An 18,894-nucleotide genomic window follows, 5' to 3' on the forward strand; every position below is an offset into this window, starting at 1 on the left:
GGAAGCTTTCAGAAGATTAGACTGGTCGCAGAAAGGCGTCAATGTGAATGGAGAGTACCTAAACCATTTATGATTTGCAGATGACATTGTGGTCATAAGCCACGATCCCAAAGAATTAGAGGAAAATCTTAATCAGTTATGCAGAGTTAGTAAGGATTTTGGACTAAAGATGAATATGGCTAAAACAAAAGTAATGATGAACAAGTATGCCACAGAAAGGTATATAATGATTAAAGGAGCAGTAATTGAAAAGGTGGAGTCATATACTTATCTGAGACAAGTCATTAGCTGTAATAATGATAAATGGATGGAAGTCAAGAGAAGAAGAAATTTTGGATGGATAGCATTCAGGAAATACAGTCACATACTGAGGAGCAATATCCCAATTTTTCTGAAACGTAAAATAATGAACCAATGTATATTCCCCCCCCCACCATGACTTATGGAAGTGAAACTTGGGCACTCACCAAAAGAATGGAAGAGAAGCTGAGAACTACACAGCTAAAAATGGAACGAATTATATTGGGAATCAGACTGTTAGATAAAAAGAGAAACACATGGATTAAGCAGCAAACTCAAGTAAAGGACATTCTTATCAAAACTAAAGAACTAAAATGGTCTTGGGCAGGACACATAGCTCAAAGACATGATGACAGATGGACTAAGAAAATAACAGAATGGTACCCAAGAGGAGCTAAGAGAAAACCTGGAAGACAACAACGGAGATGGACAGATGAAATTCATGAGTCTGTGGGTAGTAAATGAAGGAAACAGAAGGAAATGGAAAGTTTCTCGAGAGGCCTTCATTGTGCGGTGGATTGAAAATGGCTGATAATGATGATGACCCTCAGAACATCTTATCAACATTGGCTGTTGTGGCAACTAACAAGAATTCATGAGGTGAGTGCAAGCATTACTTTGACCCATATCATCAGATAAATGCAAATCTAAATCACCCTCTTCCCCTGCAATTAGCAGTTTCCCAGAACCCTGGACCAACTACCTTTATTACAAAAAATATTACCTGTTTGCCTGACAATAAATTCAATTTCTCCCAGTAAAACTAGATCATCTTAGACTAGAGCAGGCTGCACTTGACTATTCTTTTCTGGGAACCGAATCAGGGGTGCATCGATTGGTGGGTCAAGAGATATAAGGTATTTTCGTGTCAGACGGCACCTGGGATTTCCTCCATCTCCGCATCGCATGTGTTTGCTGTATCGAGGACAGTACACTGTAAGGCCAGAGAGTTGAAAGTGTGTAGGCCATGTCTGTGCAGTGTGATGTGTTGTGCCCATTGTTTGTCCAGCTTATTGGCCGCTAGGCCCCTAGTGAGGCCCGACTTTGCCATACCTCGCCACGTGGAGGCTAGCCGGGTGTGTCCAGAATCATGATAAGTTTGCTTCGATAGGTCCTGCCACCTAGTTTCCTGGGATTTCAGTGGCTAGGACCTAAAAAAAAAAATATATATATATATATATATATATATATATACGTGTTTGACGTTAATTCTTAATAAGATCGCTGTTAGCAAATCACTGGTTGGGGTTGAATGCTAGAGAGATGTGTTAAAGGGCCTAATAGGTTGGGCAGAATTTTGTTGTTATTGAATTTAGACGTGTGGGATATACGTTAGATAAAAGATAAAAGTGGGAGGGGGGGAGGCTGAATATTGGGGGTAGAATTAGAAGTAAGGGGTCGATAGAGGAGATGACCCCTGCTAGGCAGTATGGCATGCCCATGCCACACCAGAGGGAAGTTTGGATGGCGGCTGGGGGAGACAAAGAAGAGTTTTCTCCCCCTGCCATGGATAAGGTTTACAGGTAGAGTGGGGGAAGAGTCTGAACACTGGAGGGGTGAAAGGCAGAAGCATGGGGACGATAGAGAAGGTGACCCCAGGTGGTCAGTGAGGCAGGCTCATGCCTCACCAGGCGAAGAGATGGGTCGGCAGGGGAGGAAGTAAACAGAGCATGTCTCCTCTTCCATCTGCCAGGGATAGGGAATTTAAGGTGAATAGGGTAAGGGTACCCCATTCAGTTCGCCATATAGCATTTGGCAGTGGAGCTGCTGGTGGTCCTAGTTAGTCCGTTCCCAGGAGCGATCGGACCGAAGCTTGATCGTTCATGGGGTGGTTCCCATCAGTTCTGCAGTCTTTACAGTTGAAATGTCCGGGTTTGCTTGTCGGCGTTTGTGGGGTCTTTCTTGTTTCATTTCCTATCCATGTGGTGTTTGCGTCAATGTTGTTGATAGAGTCATTTCTCATTGATTCGACTTTAGGTCCACTTCAGGGTTTAGTGCCTTGATTATCGGAAGCCATTGGGTTCCAGGCATCTTCCGCGGGACGATTTCCTTCGAGGTTTGTTCATTTCCTTATTGTGTCAGTGGTTGGTTTGCGGTTCGCTGTGATAAAAGCTCTCTGTCTTGTGAACAGGGCCAGTGCATAGCTGGAGAAAGCCTGCTATTCTTCCCTGGTGTCCAAGATGTGGTGCTCCTGGCCATATGGTAGATACTGTATTTTGGTGATGAATTCACTGCGGAGGTCGTCATAGAGCTGGCAATTGTGCATGAGGTGCTGCCAGCTCTCCAGCCCCCCCGCAGGTGCAGGTGGGATCTTCCTGTATTACGAGTAGGGATAGCTTTGCATTCAGAGCTCCATGTCCTGTCAGTAGGTATGTTACTTATAGGCCCGGGGAAAACCAGGGTGGGAAGTTCAGAAAAACCTGGCCAATTATGGGCAGAAACTTTCTGGTGATTTTGCTTTTTTGCGAGGTGGCCCATCTATCCTGCCACACCTGCAGCAGGTGAGCATGCAGCTTTTTCTTTTCCATAGTTTTGCTATTGATGATGTCGGTGGTGAATCCCAAACATGTCTGTGGGATACCCTTGTCCAGGTGGTGCGTGAGGCCCGTCGAATGATCTCTAATGATCTCTTCTCTCCAGTGGAAGGACACCAGCAAGGACTTGCAGGGCATGTGTGTTCACTGTGCTGCAAGCTCGAGTAATGGTCAGAAGGATTGATTGGTGAATCGAGTCAATGATTCATTTATTAAAAACAGTTGTGGCTTTGTGATACCATGCGCCAGAGGCACACGTGACTATTGGGGTGAAGATGGTTTTATAGAAAAGACGTAGCACCCGTCTGTCTAGGCCCCAGTCTCTGCAAGTGACTCTGGCAACCAATGCAGTGTATCGTCTGTTATCAACCCTGGAAGATCTAAGTGAAGATGTGTAACAATATGAAGTAAAAAGTAAAACACATACTTCACTTTGAGGGATCTGAGCTTCCAAAGTAGACTTTTCTGTGCTCTATGCTTTATGTAGATGATACCCGTGTTGGGTGATTGATTTTGATGTTGAAAGCCTACCTGTAAACAGCAGCCTATGTGAACATTACTTAGGAGAATACATTGGATGAACACGACAGAACAGAATATGTGAACAACTTTGATGGAAACAGTCAGGATGTTGTATTATTCTTTTCTTTTGGATGGGTGTCTCTCTCCTCTTTGAGTCACTCTACCTGTTGAACATGATTTTCTGATAACTGACTCTACTGACTATTGAGCAGACACTCCTAGCTCCTAACTCTCCCAACAGACCTTCTTAAGTGTAGGCTTGAACCTGACCGTAGAATTGGACTGTTCCTTATGAGTTATTATTCTCCTTGAGTCCAGATTTGACTGTGCCTTATTTGGGACCTTCTTGAGTGTACAATTGTACTACTTTGATAATTACTGGGTGTTTTTTTTTTACTTTCTTTTTTCTGCTTCTTTTTATTATTATTTATTTATTTAATATTTCTTCCCTTTCCTTCTCTCTTCCCCTTTTTATAGCTGATCCTGTACCATGATCTTACTGGGGTAAAAATTTCTTTTACTGTTTTGTACATACCTGCTTAGAATAAGGCTACACAAATTGGCCCACCAGAACAAAGGCAGGGATGGTAAACAGACACAGGCAGGACCGGATTTACACATAAACTAAACAAGCTACAGCTTAGGGTCTCATATTACAAGGGGCCTCGCTCCAACTTTAAAATTCTTTTTTTAATATTGCCACAGTGAACTGGTGAAGGGTCTCATACATGTTATAGCTTAGGGTTACAACAAGTTTAAATCAGGCTTTGGACACAGGCAATTGTTTGCTGTTGTTGTCTGGGCTTAGTGCCAATCACCTCACACATAACATTACGCTATGGTAGTAGTAGTAGTGGCGGCATGTGATGTAAGAAAGCAAGTGTGAGCTTATGCAGCATCAGCCAAAAAAAAAAAAAAATCACACCATTCCCTCCAAATGCCTGTCCAGTTCCATCTTAAATTTATTCAATCTATCAACTTCCACAATGACAGATGGAAGTTTGTTACAGCAATTAATCACACGCTGGCTAAAGGCAAATTTCTGCACATCTATTCTACATCTGTCCTTTCTTAATTTGAATTTATGCTCCCTTAGGTTCGTAATCTGAACAAGTGGAAGGATCCCATCAGAATTCAGCGTGCTCAACCCATTCAAGGCCTTATACACCTCAATCAGATCACTGTGCAGGTGCCTAGTCTCCGGCCACTGCAATTTGCAGAACTTAAGCTTCTCTTGGTAAGAGGATCCCTTCAATCCCCTCACCAATCTTGTTGCCCTTCTCTGCACACACTCAAGTAAATCTACATCCTTCCTAAAATGAAGCCTCCAGACCTGTACGCAGTACTCAAGGCATGGCCTGACCATTGCCTTATACAGAGGGACAATCACCTCCTTCTCCCTACTAGCAAAATTTCTATATATCATTGACAAAACCCCATGACCTGCCCTGGCAGCCTGTCTGCATTGCTCAGAAAACTTCATATCTGACTGCACAATTACTCCCAGGTCTTTTTCATTTTCTACCACCTTAAGCATAGTACCACACAGTTGGTACATTTCTCTGAGGTTACTTCTACCCATATGGTGTACTTTGCATTTGTCAAGGTTAAACTTCAGTTTCCACTTCTTAGCTCAACTGCCCAGATTATCTAGATCCTGTTGCAGTAGCACACTGCCATTACTGTCATTAACAATCCTCCGAACCTTTGTACCATCTGCAAACTTCGACATTAAGCCTGATACACCTTCATCAATATGATTGATAAATATACAAAACAACAGTGGACCCAACACCGAACCCTGTGGGACTCCACTAATAACATTAGTCCACGAAGAGCAGCACCCATTGATTACCGCCCTCTGTCTTCTTCCACTTAACCATCCTTTTATCCATTGTAGCAACTTACCCTTAATACCATTCTGTTCCAATTTGTACAATAGTCTTCCATGTGCAACAGTGCCAAAAGCTTTCCTGAAATCCAAATATATGATATCAAAATTATTTTTTGCATCCAGTTCCTTTGTGACCACATCATAATAACCAATCAAATTTGTCAGACAAGACTTTCCCTTAACAAACCCATGCTGTGTTTGAATTATTGCTGCAGTCTTGTCTAGATGATCCTGCAATGCATCTTTAACCAGTGACTCCATTATTTTACCCGGAACAGAAGTTAAACTAACTGGTCTGTAATTACTCGTGTCACCCTTCGATCCCCCCTTTGTGAATTGGGGATACATTTGCACATCTCCAGTCCGTGAGGACCTCCCCTGAGTCCAAGGATGCTCTCATAATTATGGCTAAGGGTTTCCTTAGTTGCTTTGCCGCCTCCTTTAATATAACTGGATAGATCCCATCCACCCCAGGTGCTTTTCTTATGTTTAACTTCAACAATTTCTCCTCCACTTTGCTGTCAGTTTTTAAAAATCAATACGTATCCTGCTACAATTTGATAACCTTCTGCCATTTTCAAACCTTAATAATTCCTCATGTGTGAATGTTGATGCAAAATACTCATTCAGTTTGTTTGCTATCTGAGCAGGATCATCAACAGTCGAACCATCGATATCAAGTGGACCAATCAGATTCATCCCCTTCCTTTTAGAGTTTATATAAGTAAAGAAATCCTTGCTGTTTTTCTTAGCAACTTTTGCCAAGGATTTCTCGTAATCTGCCTTCGCCTGCCTAACCTCCTTTGTGACCTGATTACAGACTAACTTATATCTGCCATAGGCTTCTGAGTCGCTTGATAATTTATATGCATCCCATGCATTTTTCTTCTCTGTTACGAGTCTCATTAGTTCATTAGATAACCATTTAGGCCTAAACCTTGAACAATATTTCTTAATAGGTATGAAACTTTTAGTAGTTTCCACGATTAATTCCTTGAATGCTTCCCACTTAGATTTTACTGTTGGTAACATCGTCAGTTGTTCCCACTGTATAGAATTTAAAAACTGTCGGAGACCACTGTACACATAGATCACTGCCACCTAGTGGTTCCTTTATCTGCAAATTCTTAATACACGAATGGTCACTGCTGATAACCAGATCAAGAGTATTACTTTCTCTGGTTGCCTCTTGAACATGCTGCTGCAGAAAACAGTCATCCAGTAAATCCACAAAAGTCTGACTAGTGTGTGAGTGACCAACCGACAAGTTCCAGTCAATATCTGGGAAGTTAAAATCCCCCATTATAAGACATTCCAATTTACTTGCCCATTGTATTTCTCTGTACAATTGTTCATTGTACTCATTCAAGTCATTAGGCATATAACACACTTCTACTCTTATTTTTGCTTTTGCAGTGCTTATGTCACACCAAATTGACTCAACAGTGCACTGTTCATCTATATCAACTGGATGCACTTCTTTTGATTTTATGTTTTTCTTAATTAACAGCATAACACCTCCTCCATTTCTATCCTGTCTATCCTTTCTATACCCATTGTACTCCCCAAATTCCAGTTCAGCATTCCTTATATCTGTGTGACACCACGTCTCTGCTATCCCAACAATATCCGCCTTTGATGTCTTGACCAACACTTCAAATTCATCAATGGTACATGGACATCACTTCACTCATTGGCTTTATCTAGTATGATATCTTTATGTTACTCTCTGGGTTTCCCCTGCTGGGTTTTCCTGTTGGAAAACCCAGAACACTCCACATGTGCTCCTCACTCCGTACTCCTGCACACTGACAGCTATAAAAATAATAATTGAAATTTAACCTTAATATCATTTGTAGGTTCAAAACACAGTTCCTGCATCGAATGTTTGCATAAAAACTTTTAAAAATGGATGGTGACATTATTTCGGCAGTTATACATCGGCAGTTATTATCACCACCATTTTGGAGGAATTCAGAAGTGTGACCTGTGACAAAATAGACAACAAATCTGGAATATCAAAATCATCTGCTTGCCAAATTTTAACTGAGATGTTACAAAAATTAAGGATCACCAAGTGGTGATCTTTCATTGTTCATATGACAGCAAATGCGTCCGACATTTTCTGTCAGATGAATTAAAGTGAAAAGAAATTGCAATGCACGTTACCAACAAGAAGGTGAAAAGTTTTCAAAACGCATTGTTGCTCTTGATAGACATGGACATGCATCTTTGAACCTGAACTGAAGTCACAGTCAGCTTAATGGAAGCATTTGTCTTTGCCACCCCTCTCTAAATGCCACTGGCAACAATCAAATGTGAAACAAATGGTCATCTTGACCTATGATTTTGAGGACATTACTGCTGGTGATCATGTGCCACTTGGAAGATAAAAAACAGGAGACTACTATGCAAAATTTTTTGTCATAAATTATGTCGAATTATGCCTGAAAATTCATTTAGAAGTGGCCATAAATGTTGAGTTCTGTTGTGCTCGTACTCCATGACAACACAAGGCATCATATAATACAGTCTGTACAGCTTGTTTTCCCCATTTGCAAGTGGGAATAATTACCTCGCTCCCTTATAGTCTTGATATGAGTCCTTGCAATTATGATCTACTTTCCTAGTTCAAGGATCAGTTGTGCGGACAAAGATTTCTGTCTTTATAAGTGTTGAATCTTCCAACGTATCAGACAGCTGAACTTCAGCAGTTAAACGGCATTCAAAAATTACTCGAATGCCAGGAAGCACTCGTAAGGTGCGAAGGAATCTGTACTGAATGTAAATTATGTTATAATTGGCACCTCCATAGCCAGGTGGGCAGGAGCAGCAGTGTGTAGCACACGCTTCTTGATTAGACCAGGGTTCGAGCCTGTGACCACCAAATATGGACGATGCGGAAAGATCAGGGAATGACTACCGCATATCCCCGGAGCAATATGGCCTTAGTTGCTAATGCTCCTAAAAATCAAATAACAACAACAACAGCTACACTCTTTGCCATTAAGATTGATTCTGTAACAAAGTGCAAACCTAACACAGTTTATACATACTTGTACGCTGGCGATCTTGCCATGCCATGTCATGTCATGTCATTCTCAAAATATGTGACAAATTGAAAGACAACTACAAGGGGCCATTAACGAAATAGTATCTTGGGTTGAAAACAATGGATTATCGCCTTTCTAAACCAAAAACAACTGCCATACTTCTGTCACAAACATTCTTTACATCCCGATCCAGACCTTTGGTTAGGTTCTCATTACATTACTTTCCAGTCTAGTATTAGATTTCTTAGTTTAATACTTGATAAAAAAATTAAACTTATTAGAACATATAAAACATATACGTACAAGTTGTCTAAGAAAATTAAATCTTCTCAGAGTCATTTCTTCTATGTCATGGCGTACAGATCGTTATGTGCTGTTACATCTATACCGCTCACTGATCAGATCCAAGTTAGACTATGGGGCTCCTGCCTCTTCAGTACACTTGGCCTCGGCCAGTACACTTGGCCTCGGCCAGGCCAAGTGTACCTAAGTTGCTTGATCCTGTACATCATAGTGCACTGCAAGTTGCACTGGGGACTTTTCACACATCACCAATTTTACACCTCTATACGGAAGCCTATGAACCGCCGCTACACCTTCAGCGACAACTTCTGCTACTAAATTATGCAGCCAAAATCAGCAGTCTCCCACATCATCCCATGTGGCAATATCTCTTCATGCCAAAATGGAGAGACCTCTATGAACGTAAACCATGGTTCAACAAACCATCTGGCATTAGGCTTCAAGCTCTAATCACAAATTGGGACCTGAATTTCACTAATACACTTCAGGATACCAACATGGAAACCATGCTAGTATCCTGAAGTGTTTCAAATGCCTCAGATACATATTGATAAATATTTTCAGCAATGGGAAAAAAATAACCTTCCAGATACCAACATTAGGCAAATACATATAGCTCACTCCACTGAGTTTAGAAGTTTCTTTAAAATATATTCAGATGGATCCAAGACTGGTAGTAAAGTTGGTACAGCTGTAGTACTACCAAATGCCACCATCTCCAGACAACTCCCATCGGAATGCAGTACTTATACCTCAGAGTTATATGATATTCTACTAGTCCTAGAGAATATAAAAGAAGCCTTGTATGCTCAATCCATCATATATATGGACTCATTAAATGCTGTTAATTAATTAAGTGCTGTTAATTAACTACAGTTAAATCCTTCCCTAGTCATTCTCTGATACAGAAAATTTGGGCACAGTTATGAGGACTTCATGGACAGCTCGTAATATTCTTTTGGATCCCTGGACACGTTGGAATCTCAGGAAACGAGTAATAGTAGTACTAGTAGCAGTAGTAGTGGCATGTGATGAAAGAAAGCAAGTATATGAGCTTATGCAGCATCAGCCAAAAAAAAAAAAAAATCACGCCATTCCCTCCAAATGCCTGTCCAGTTCCTCCTTAAATTTATTCAACCTATCAACTTCCACAATGACAGATGGAAGTTTGTTACAGCAATTAACCACCCGCTGGCTAAAGACAAATTTCCGCACATCTATTCTACATCTGTCCTTTCTTAATTTGAATTTATGCCCCCTTAGGTTCGTAATCTGAACAAGTGGAAGGATCCCATTAGAATTCAGTGTGCTCAACCCATTCAAGGCCTTATACACTTCAATCAGATCACCGCGTAGGTGCCTAGTCCCCAGCCACTGCAATTTGCAGAACTTAAGCCTCTCTTGGTAAGAGGATTCCTTCATTCCCCTCACTAATCTTGTTGCCCTTCTCTGTACACGCTCAAGTAAATCTACATCCTTCCTAAAATGAGGCCTCCAGACCTGTACACAGTACTCAAGGCGTGGCCTGACCATTGCCTTATACAGAGGGACAATCACCTCCTTTTCCCTGCTAGAAAAATTCCTGTATATCATTGACAAAACCCCATGACCTGCTCCTGGCAGCTCAAGTGTAGAACCACACAGTTGGTACGTTTCTCTGGGGTTACTTCTACCCATATGCAGTACTTTGCATTTGTCAAGGTTAAACTTCAGTTGCCACTTCTTAGCCCATCTGCCCAAATTATCTAGATCCTGTTGCAGTAGCACACTGCCATTACTGTCATTAGAACCCTGCCAACCTTTGCAAACTTCAACATTAAGTCTGATATACCTTCATTAATATCATTGATAAATATACAAAACAACAGTGGATCCAACACCGAACCCTGTGAGACTCCACTAATAACATTAGTCCACGAAGAGCAGCACCCATTGATTACCACCCTCTGTCTTCTCCCACTTAACCATCCTTTTATCCATTGTAGCAACTTACCCTTAATACCATTCTGCTCCAATTTGTACAATAGTCTTTCATGCGCAACAGTGTCAACAGCTTTCCTGAAATCCAAATATATATCAAAATTATTTTTTGCATCCAGTTCCTTTGTAACCACATCATAATATCCTATCAAATTTGTCAGACAAGACTTTCCCTTAACAAACCCATGCTGTGTCTGAATTATTGCTGCAGTCTTGTCTAGATGATCCTGCAATGCATCTTTAACCAGTGACTCCATTATTTTACCCGGAACAGAAGTTAAACTAACTGGTCTGTAATTACTTGTGTCACCCTTCAATCCCCCTTTGTGAATTGGGGATACATATGCACATCTCCAGTCAGTGGGAATCTCCCGTGAGTCCAAGGATGCTCTCATAATTATGGCTAAGGATTTGTATAGTTGCTTTGCCACCTCCTTTAATATAACTGGATAGATCCCATCCACCCCAGGTGCTTTTCTTATGTTTAACTTCGACAGTTTCTCCTCCAGTTTGCTTTCAGTTATTACGAAATCATTAAGTATCCTGCTACAATTTGATAATCTTCTGCCATTTTCAAACCTTAATAATTCCTCATGTGTGAATGTAGATGCAAAATACTCACTCAGTTTGTTTGCTATCTGAGCAGGATCATCAACAGTCGAACCATCGATGTCAAGTGGACCAATCAGATTCATTCCCTTCCTTTAAGAATTTATATAAGTAAAGAAATCCTTGCTATTTTTCTTAGCATCTTTTGCCAAGGATTTCTCGTAATCTGCCTTTGCCTGCCTAACCTCCTTTGGGACCTGATTACAGACTAGCTTATATCTGCCATAGGCTTCTGAGTCGCTTGATAATTTATATGCATCCCATGCATTTTTTTTCTCTGTTACGAGTCTCATTAGTTCATTAGATAACTATTTAGACCTAAACCTTGAACAATATTTCTTAATAGGTATGAAACATTTAGTAGCTTCCACTATTAATTCCTTGAATGGTTCCCACTTAGAATTTACTGTTGGTAACATCGTCAGTTGATCCCACTGTACAGAATTTAAAAACTGTCGGAAACCACTGTACTCACCTTTACGGAATCAAAAACCCTTTCCTTTACCCCTGATGGTAATTAAATATTTAAGTAAATCCCACATCATTACACTGTAATCACTGCCACCTAGTGGTTCCTTTATCTGCAAATTCTTAATACACGAATGATCACTGCTGATAACCAGATCAAGAGTATTACTTTCTCTGGTTGCCTCTCGAACATGCTGCTGCAGAAAACAATCATCCAATAAATCCACAAAAGTCTGACTAGTGTGTGAGTGACCAACTCACAAGTTCCCGTCAAAATCTGCGAAGTTAAAATCCCCCATTATAAGACATTCTGATTTATTAGCCCACTCTATATCTGTGTACAATTGTTCATTGTACTCATTCGAGTCATTAGGCCTATAACACACTCCTACTCTTATTTTTGCTTTCGCAGTGCTTATGATATACCAAACTGACTCAACAGTGCACTATTCATCTATATCAACTGGAGTAGGCAGATATAGCTGCTAAAATTGCTATAAATATGATGCCATCTAATTTCAGGACTTCTTATACTGATCATAAATCCATTATAAAATAAACATATATAAAAAACAGTGGACATAGATATGGAAAGATCAAACAAATAATAAACTTCTCGAAATCAAAACAGAACCCGAACAGTGGCAATCCAGTCTGAGATGAAACAGAAAGGAAGAATCCATACTAGTCAGTTTACGCAAAGATCATACATTCCTAACTCACTGCTACCTACTAACAAACGATTACCCTCCACAATGCAGTAACTGCTTTTGCTTATTAACAGTAAAACATATAATTATAGAATGCCCGCTATATCTAAAAGAATGGAAAACCGCTTTCTCCTCTCATTTTCATAAATGGAACCAGTTATCATTACAGTGTGTTCTAGGGGATCACAAAGATATGGATGACATTTTTCTCTTTCTAAAGTTGATAAATAAATATCACATTTATCTAAACCATATCACTCGCAAGACAAAGGAAGAGAATATTAGACAATAATTTGTGCATTATGGCCTAAGTTGCTGATGCACCAGCAAATCTAACAACAACATTATGCTTATCTCGAGTCTCTTTGGTGATAGAATGATTGATAATAGCTGTAACACGTGAGAAAATATGTATACTTATTAAACTACTATAAACTAAGGGTAGAGGAGGAGGTAGAAAATGATTATTTACTATATTTTGTGAGAAGGAAAATCTTAAGAATTTTTAAATGTTATTGTGGTACTTTTAAGTCACTCTGTCTAATTAAAAGTACTTTTAACATTATCACTAAAATTTTCATATTATATTACAGCAAAGAATAGAGGAATTGCCATCCCTCTTGACTTAGACACGCAGGTTTCAGCCATGTTCAATAAGAATGCTTTGATCAGTAAGCATACTCGGGCCTGGTTATCAGCAGCTCGTACTCCACGACGAGAGCCGTCTACCACTAATGTGTTTCGAAATGATAGAAGTATCATAGAAGGCTTGCAAGTAAGAATTAAATTGTGATGTTTACCTTGTGTGTGTGTGTGTGTGTGTGTGTGTGTGTGTGTGTGTGTGTGTGTGTGTGTGAGAGAGAGAGAGAGAGAGAGAGAGAGAGAGAGAGAGAGAGAGAGAGAGAGAGAGAGAGAGAGAGAGGGGGGGGGGGAACATTGAATTTGTTAAATGTTAGCCATATCAAATTATACGTTTTAAATGGAAATAAATTCTTGCAGGACACTAATAGGTAATTTTACTTATCCATTAAATGACTTAGTACATCCAGTATGCACTTGTGAGAAATCCTTGATTATGCAATTAGCATTAGCATTAGTAGAGGCATATGATGCAAGAAAGCAAGCTTATTCAGCATCAGCCAAAAAAAAAAAAAAAAAAAAAAAAACAACCACTACTCCCATTTCACCCCTCCGTTCGTTCGAAATACCTGTCCAGCTGAGCCTTAAATTTATTTAGGCTATCAACTTCAACAACAAGCGATGGGAGTCTATTCCACAAACCAACTGCCCGCTGGCTAAAGGCAAATTTCCGCACATCTATCCGACATCCGTCCTTCCTCAATTCGAATTTATGCCCTCTCAGGTGATTATTCTGAGCAAGAGGAAGAATCCCATCGGCATTGAGCATGCTCAAGCCATTCAAAGCCTTATACACCTCTATCAGATCACCTCGCCAATGCCTAGTCTCCAGGCTCTGTAATTTGCAAAACTTAAGCCTTTCTTCGTAAGAGCAACCCTTTGTTCCATTCACTAATCTTGTTGCCCTTCTCTGTACTCGTTCGAGCAGCTCTACATCCTTCTTGAAATGAGGCCTCCAGACCTGTATACAGTACTCAAGGTGTGGCCTGACCAATGCCTTATACAAGGGAATAATCACATCCTTATCCCTGCTAGAAAAATTCCTGTATATCATTGACAAGACACCATGAGCTACTCTTGCAGCTCGTCTGCACTGCTCAGAGAACTTCATATCTGCCTGCACAATTACCCCCAGGTCCTTTTCATTCTCTACCACTGTCAGCGTAGTACCACAGATTTGATACGTTGATCTGGGGTTACTGTTTCCCATATGTAGTACTTTACATTTGTCAATGTTAAACTTCATTTGCCACCTCTCAGCCCATCTGCTCAACCTTTCCAGATCCTGTTGCAGCAGCATAGTATCAGTAGTGTCCTTAACAACCCTGCCAACCTTGGTATCGTCTGCAAACTTGGACATTAAGCCTGATACACCATCATCAATATCATTTATAAATACTGAAAACAACAATGGACCCAACACTGAACCCTGAGGAACTCCACTAATAACATTAGTCCACGTTGAGCAGTGTCCATTGATTACCACTCTCTGTCTTCTGCCACTCAACCATCCCTTTATCCATAGCAGCAATTTGCCTCCAATGCCACACTTCTCCAATTTGTGCAGCAGTCTTCCATGCGCAACAGTGTCAAAAGCCTTTCCAAGATCCAAATATATAATATCAAAGTTATTCCCTGCATCCAGTTCTTTTGTGACTACATCATAGTATCCAATCAAATTGGTCAGACAAGACCTGCCCTTAACAAAACCATGCTGTGTCTGAGCTATAACTGAATTCTTGTCCAGATGATCCTGCAGTGCTTCTTTAACCAGTGCCTCCATTAATTTTCCTGGAACCGAAGTTAAACTAACAGGTCTATAATTACTTGTGTCAGCCTTTGATCCTCCTTTGTGAATTGGGGTTACATTTGCACATCTCCAGTCCATGGGTACCTCCCCTGAGTCCAAAGAAGCTCTCATAATTATGGCTAGGGGTTTGCTTACTTCCTTTGCTGCCTCCTTTAATATAACTGGATAGATCCCATCCACCCCTGGTGCCTTTTTTATGTTTATCCTCAGCAATTTCTCCTCCACTTTCCTCTCAGTTATTAGAAAATAATCTAGCTCACTGCCAATGTTTACTTCACCTACGACATTCCCCTTCCTGAATAACTCCTCATGTGTGAATGTAGATGCAAAATACTCATTTAGATTGTTAGCCACCTGAGCAGGATCCTCAACTGTTGAACCATCAACATCCAGTGGACCAATCTGATTCATCCCTTTCCTTCTTGAGTTTAAATAGGTATAGAACTCTTTTCTGTTTTTCTTTGCGTCCTTCATTACATTTTTCATTACATTTTGCGTTTTTCATTACATTTACCGAAAACTGGTAGGATGAAAAGTTCATATTTTTATTGAAAATAAATAACAACTCTAAATAATAACAATTGAAATAAATAATATTATATAATCTTAACATTGTTAGCTCTCACACGCTATTCAATATAGTTACAGAAAGAGCTTAAGCTCTTTTCTGTAACTGCATTGTTGAAAATTTTCTTTCATTATATTATATTATTATTATATATTATATTTTACAGTGTTATTCTTTTGCATTTTTTGAAAAATAAATTGCCTATTTTGAAACCTGCATAATTCAAATTACTTTACATGATAAAAGTATAAATTCAAATAAATGATGCCTTAGAAGTGATTAATTCCTTTTTCGAACTGTATTAAAAAAGATAAATAAAAATACATTTTTTTTTTAAATTTTTCCTTAATTAACATTAGAATTAATAGGCATATGATGCAAGAGAGCAAGCTTATGCAGCATCAGCCAAAAAAAAAAAAAAAAACCTCCCATTTCACACCTTCATTCATTCCAAATGCTGCCTTTAATGTATTTAGGCTATCAACTTCCACAACAAAAGATGGAATTCTGTTCCACCAATCAACAAGCTGCTGGCTAAAGGCAAATTTCTGCACATCTATTCTACAAATGTCTTTGCTCGATTTGAATCTGTGCCCCATGTTCTTAATCTGAGCAAGAAGAAGAATCCCATCAGCATTCATCTTGCTAAACCCATTCAAGGCCTTATACACCTCACTCAGATCACCTCGCAGGTGGCTGCTCTCCAGGCCAGTGCCGGCCTTAGCAAATGTGGGGCCTGTTGAAAAATTCAATATTAATCCCTCAATATTTTGAAATAATGTAAAACTAAAACTATTAATAATTGTTTATTATTTTTATATTATTGCAATTTGTTAACAGTTGACCAGAAACGTTGATAATATAAACAAAACTAATCATAAAGATATTTTTCTTGCTCATTTATTGGTAAAATCTGTGAAGACTTTCTCAAAATTTAAATTCCTTGCTTCTTTTCTTTCAATGGATACAATAGCAAAGCTGGTGAGTCTCTCTTGAAGCATTGTTGACCTTAGATATGTTTTAATTAAATAATTTATTAAATAATTTGTATAATTTATAATTTAAATATTTATTATTTAATTAATTAAGTTTTAATAAACTTTAAGTGGGAATTATTTTTTTCCCCAGATGCTAAAGTTACTGGAATCATTAAAAAATATTCTTTGCAATATCAATAAATTCGAAAATCCAGTGGCTCTGTTATTAGTTGCGAGAAATTGTAAAATATTTAAAGGATTTTCGAAGCAAGATTCTGAAGGAATTAGTGTCAGTCAGTGCTTCCCTTTCCTCCACTAGCATATGACCATCAATATTTGCCACCTTCACAGACTTGACCAATTCGCTGCCCTCAATGATTTTAGCATCTGAAAGTGCAATTTCTAAATCTGCAGCATGTTTTATTAACTCGTCCTTTAGAATTCTTAGAAATTTAACCAAGAAAGCAAAAAGATTGGTATGTTTTATTAACTGCTAGAAACATGACTCTAGAGACTGCAAAGCCTTGTCTATGATTTTATTAAAGCAGTTTACCTTGTAAGCTTCCTTAGGATTTGTTATAGGTTCATAAGCAGGCTGGTAATTGAAGTGCCTCTTTCTCTTTTGTAATCTTCTTGTTCAAAATTCTGGAGATATTTCCAATTCTGTCGCAATTTCTATGGCATCAACTAGTCTGCGTGGGTAGCACAGTGATATCGTCACCATTCTCTCCACATTGGGTGGAAAAGGCCCTGCGTTCGAATCCCGCCAACAATGGCGAGGACCTTTAATGAGCATTTTTCACTCCATGGCAGAGTTAGTCAGTCTCAGGCATAGATAGCAAGGTTCCCCCCCCCCCCCCAGTAACTGAGATTTTTTCATCCAGCAAAACAGGCAAATTGACCAGAGAACACACGCAATTTACAGACACAAATATGGGTTTATGTAATCAATTACGGGTAATAATAATAATAATTTTTTTGTGGCACCAACTAAGATTTGTTTAAAGCCAGTCTCTCTATACTTTGCATCCAGTGTAGAAGGTTTTTAAATGAAGAATAAAAAGCTGTAGCAAGATCCGTAGAATCACTTTGCAGTTCTTTACTTGCGTGAAACAAAAAAATCATGTCAAAATACTAAAGAAACAAAAAACTTGTATTCCTTGATCTGGTTAGCCAGTGATTAAACATTTCTTGCTTGGAAATAGCATCTTCTGACACTATTTCCAAAAGCACATCATTGAAATCACCAACTTTGATACCTTACACCGAATTCGACACTCACACCTTGTTTCGCAGAGATACTTTACAGAAAGACCCTTCACATATTTTTGGAAAATGACTATTTCTTTGTTGATACTGAAAAGAGCAAGTGCAGATGTTGAAGTGTCCCAAAAAAGGTCATTACATCAGGACAGGTTTTGGCTAGATCCCCTAGAACTATATTGTAACTGTGACAAGCACATAGTTAAAAAATGTCCTTGAATTTTCCTTTAAAAGTCCTGCCTGAACACCTGAAACTTTTCCTTTCGTATTAGCTCCATTTTCATAACCTTGTCCTCGGATATTAGTTAGGCCTAATCCTAATATTTCAAATTCCTGTTTCACCACATTGTACAAATTAACTCTGGTACTGCTCCTTACATTGATAAATTTTATGAACTGTTTATACACACCGACTGGCATATTTGGGAGTAGAGTGTAGAATGTAGAGTCTGTTTAGTGTCAAACGGCACAAGAGGTTCCCCCCCATCCCTGCATAGTATACATTGTGGATGCAAAACAGAAGACACAGGGGCTCCAGAAGCTGATTATAGTCTGCACGGGTAGCAGTGGTATCGTCACCATCCTTTCCCCCACACCGGGTGGAAAAGGCCTGGGTTCAAATCCCGTCAATGATACAAGGAACTTTAATGGGCCTTTTTCACTCCATGGCTGAGTTAGTAGGTCTCAGGCATAGATAGCAAGGTTTTTTTTCCCAGAATCTGGGGTTTTTCGTCCAGTAAAACAGACAAATCAACCATATAATGCATGCAATTAACAGACATAAGAGACACAGCATGGCAGATGAATTTAATTATTTGGGTGGCCTAAAAATAATAATTTGTTTTTTAGAAGCTGATTATAGCTCGGAGTCTGCGCCTTTACCCAGTTTCTAGGATATGCACTCTTTCTGCCCGGGATGCAGGAATACCTTAATCTGGCCCTCTTCCTGATGGCCGATATCGGGTGTACAATCAAGAATAACATCAAAATACTTGTCAGATTTTATTGCACTAGAATTTTTTTCTAGTGCTTCTCTGTTCTCTCTTTTCCTCTTCCTTCTAGCATGGCCACTTAATGTGCTTTTATTCTTTTTTTACATTATAAAAAGAAGTTAAGGCAACAGACGATTAGAAAAAATTTTCTTGCATGTTTTGTTTCAACTTACTTGTTGTAGAATAACAAAATTTATAATATAACTGCACTTTGTGCTTTATCAGTGATCAAATGTGGAACTCTATCATTCATTAAACTATAAAGCTTCTTA

The 18,894-nt window shown here is 39.3% G+C and overlaps 1 protein-coding gene across 1 annotated transcript in view; it reads left to right on the forward strand.

Moving 5' to 3' along the window:
- The window catches only part of Itpr (Inositol 1,4,5,-trisphosphate receptor), a 1,293,714-nt gene that overhangs the window by 762,875 nt on the left and 511,945 nt on the right, over window positions 1-18,894 (forward strand). The window contains exon 35 of the mRNA XM_090387283.1: window positions 12,967-13,148. Within this exon, the coding sequence (XP_090243409.1) occupies window positions 12,967-13,148 (182 nt within the window). The remainder of the gene's footprint in view (window positions 1-12,966; window positions 13,149-18,894) is intronic.

Source organism: Mastigoproctus giganteus, chromosome 13, assembly GCF_048544385.1.
Source record: "Mastigoproctus giganteus isolate SK-2022 chromosome 13, ASM4854438v1, whole genome shotgun sequence".
Lineage (NCBI taxonomy): Eukaryota > Metazoa > Arthropoda > Arachnida > Uropygi > Thelyphonidae > Mastigoproctus > Mastigoproctus giganteus.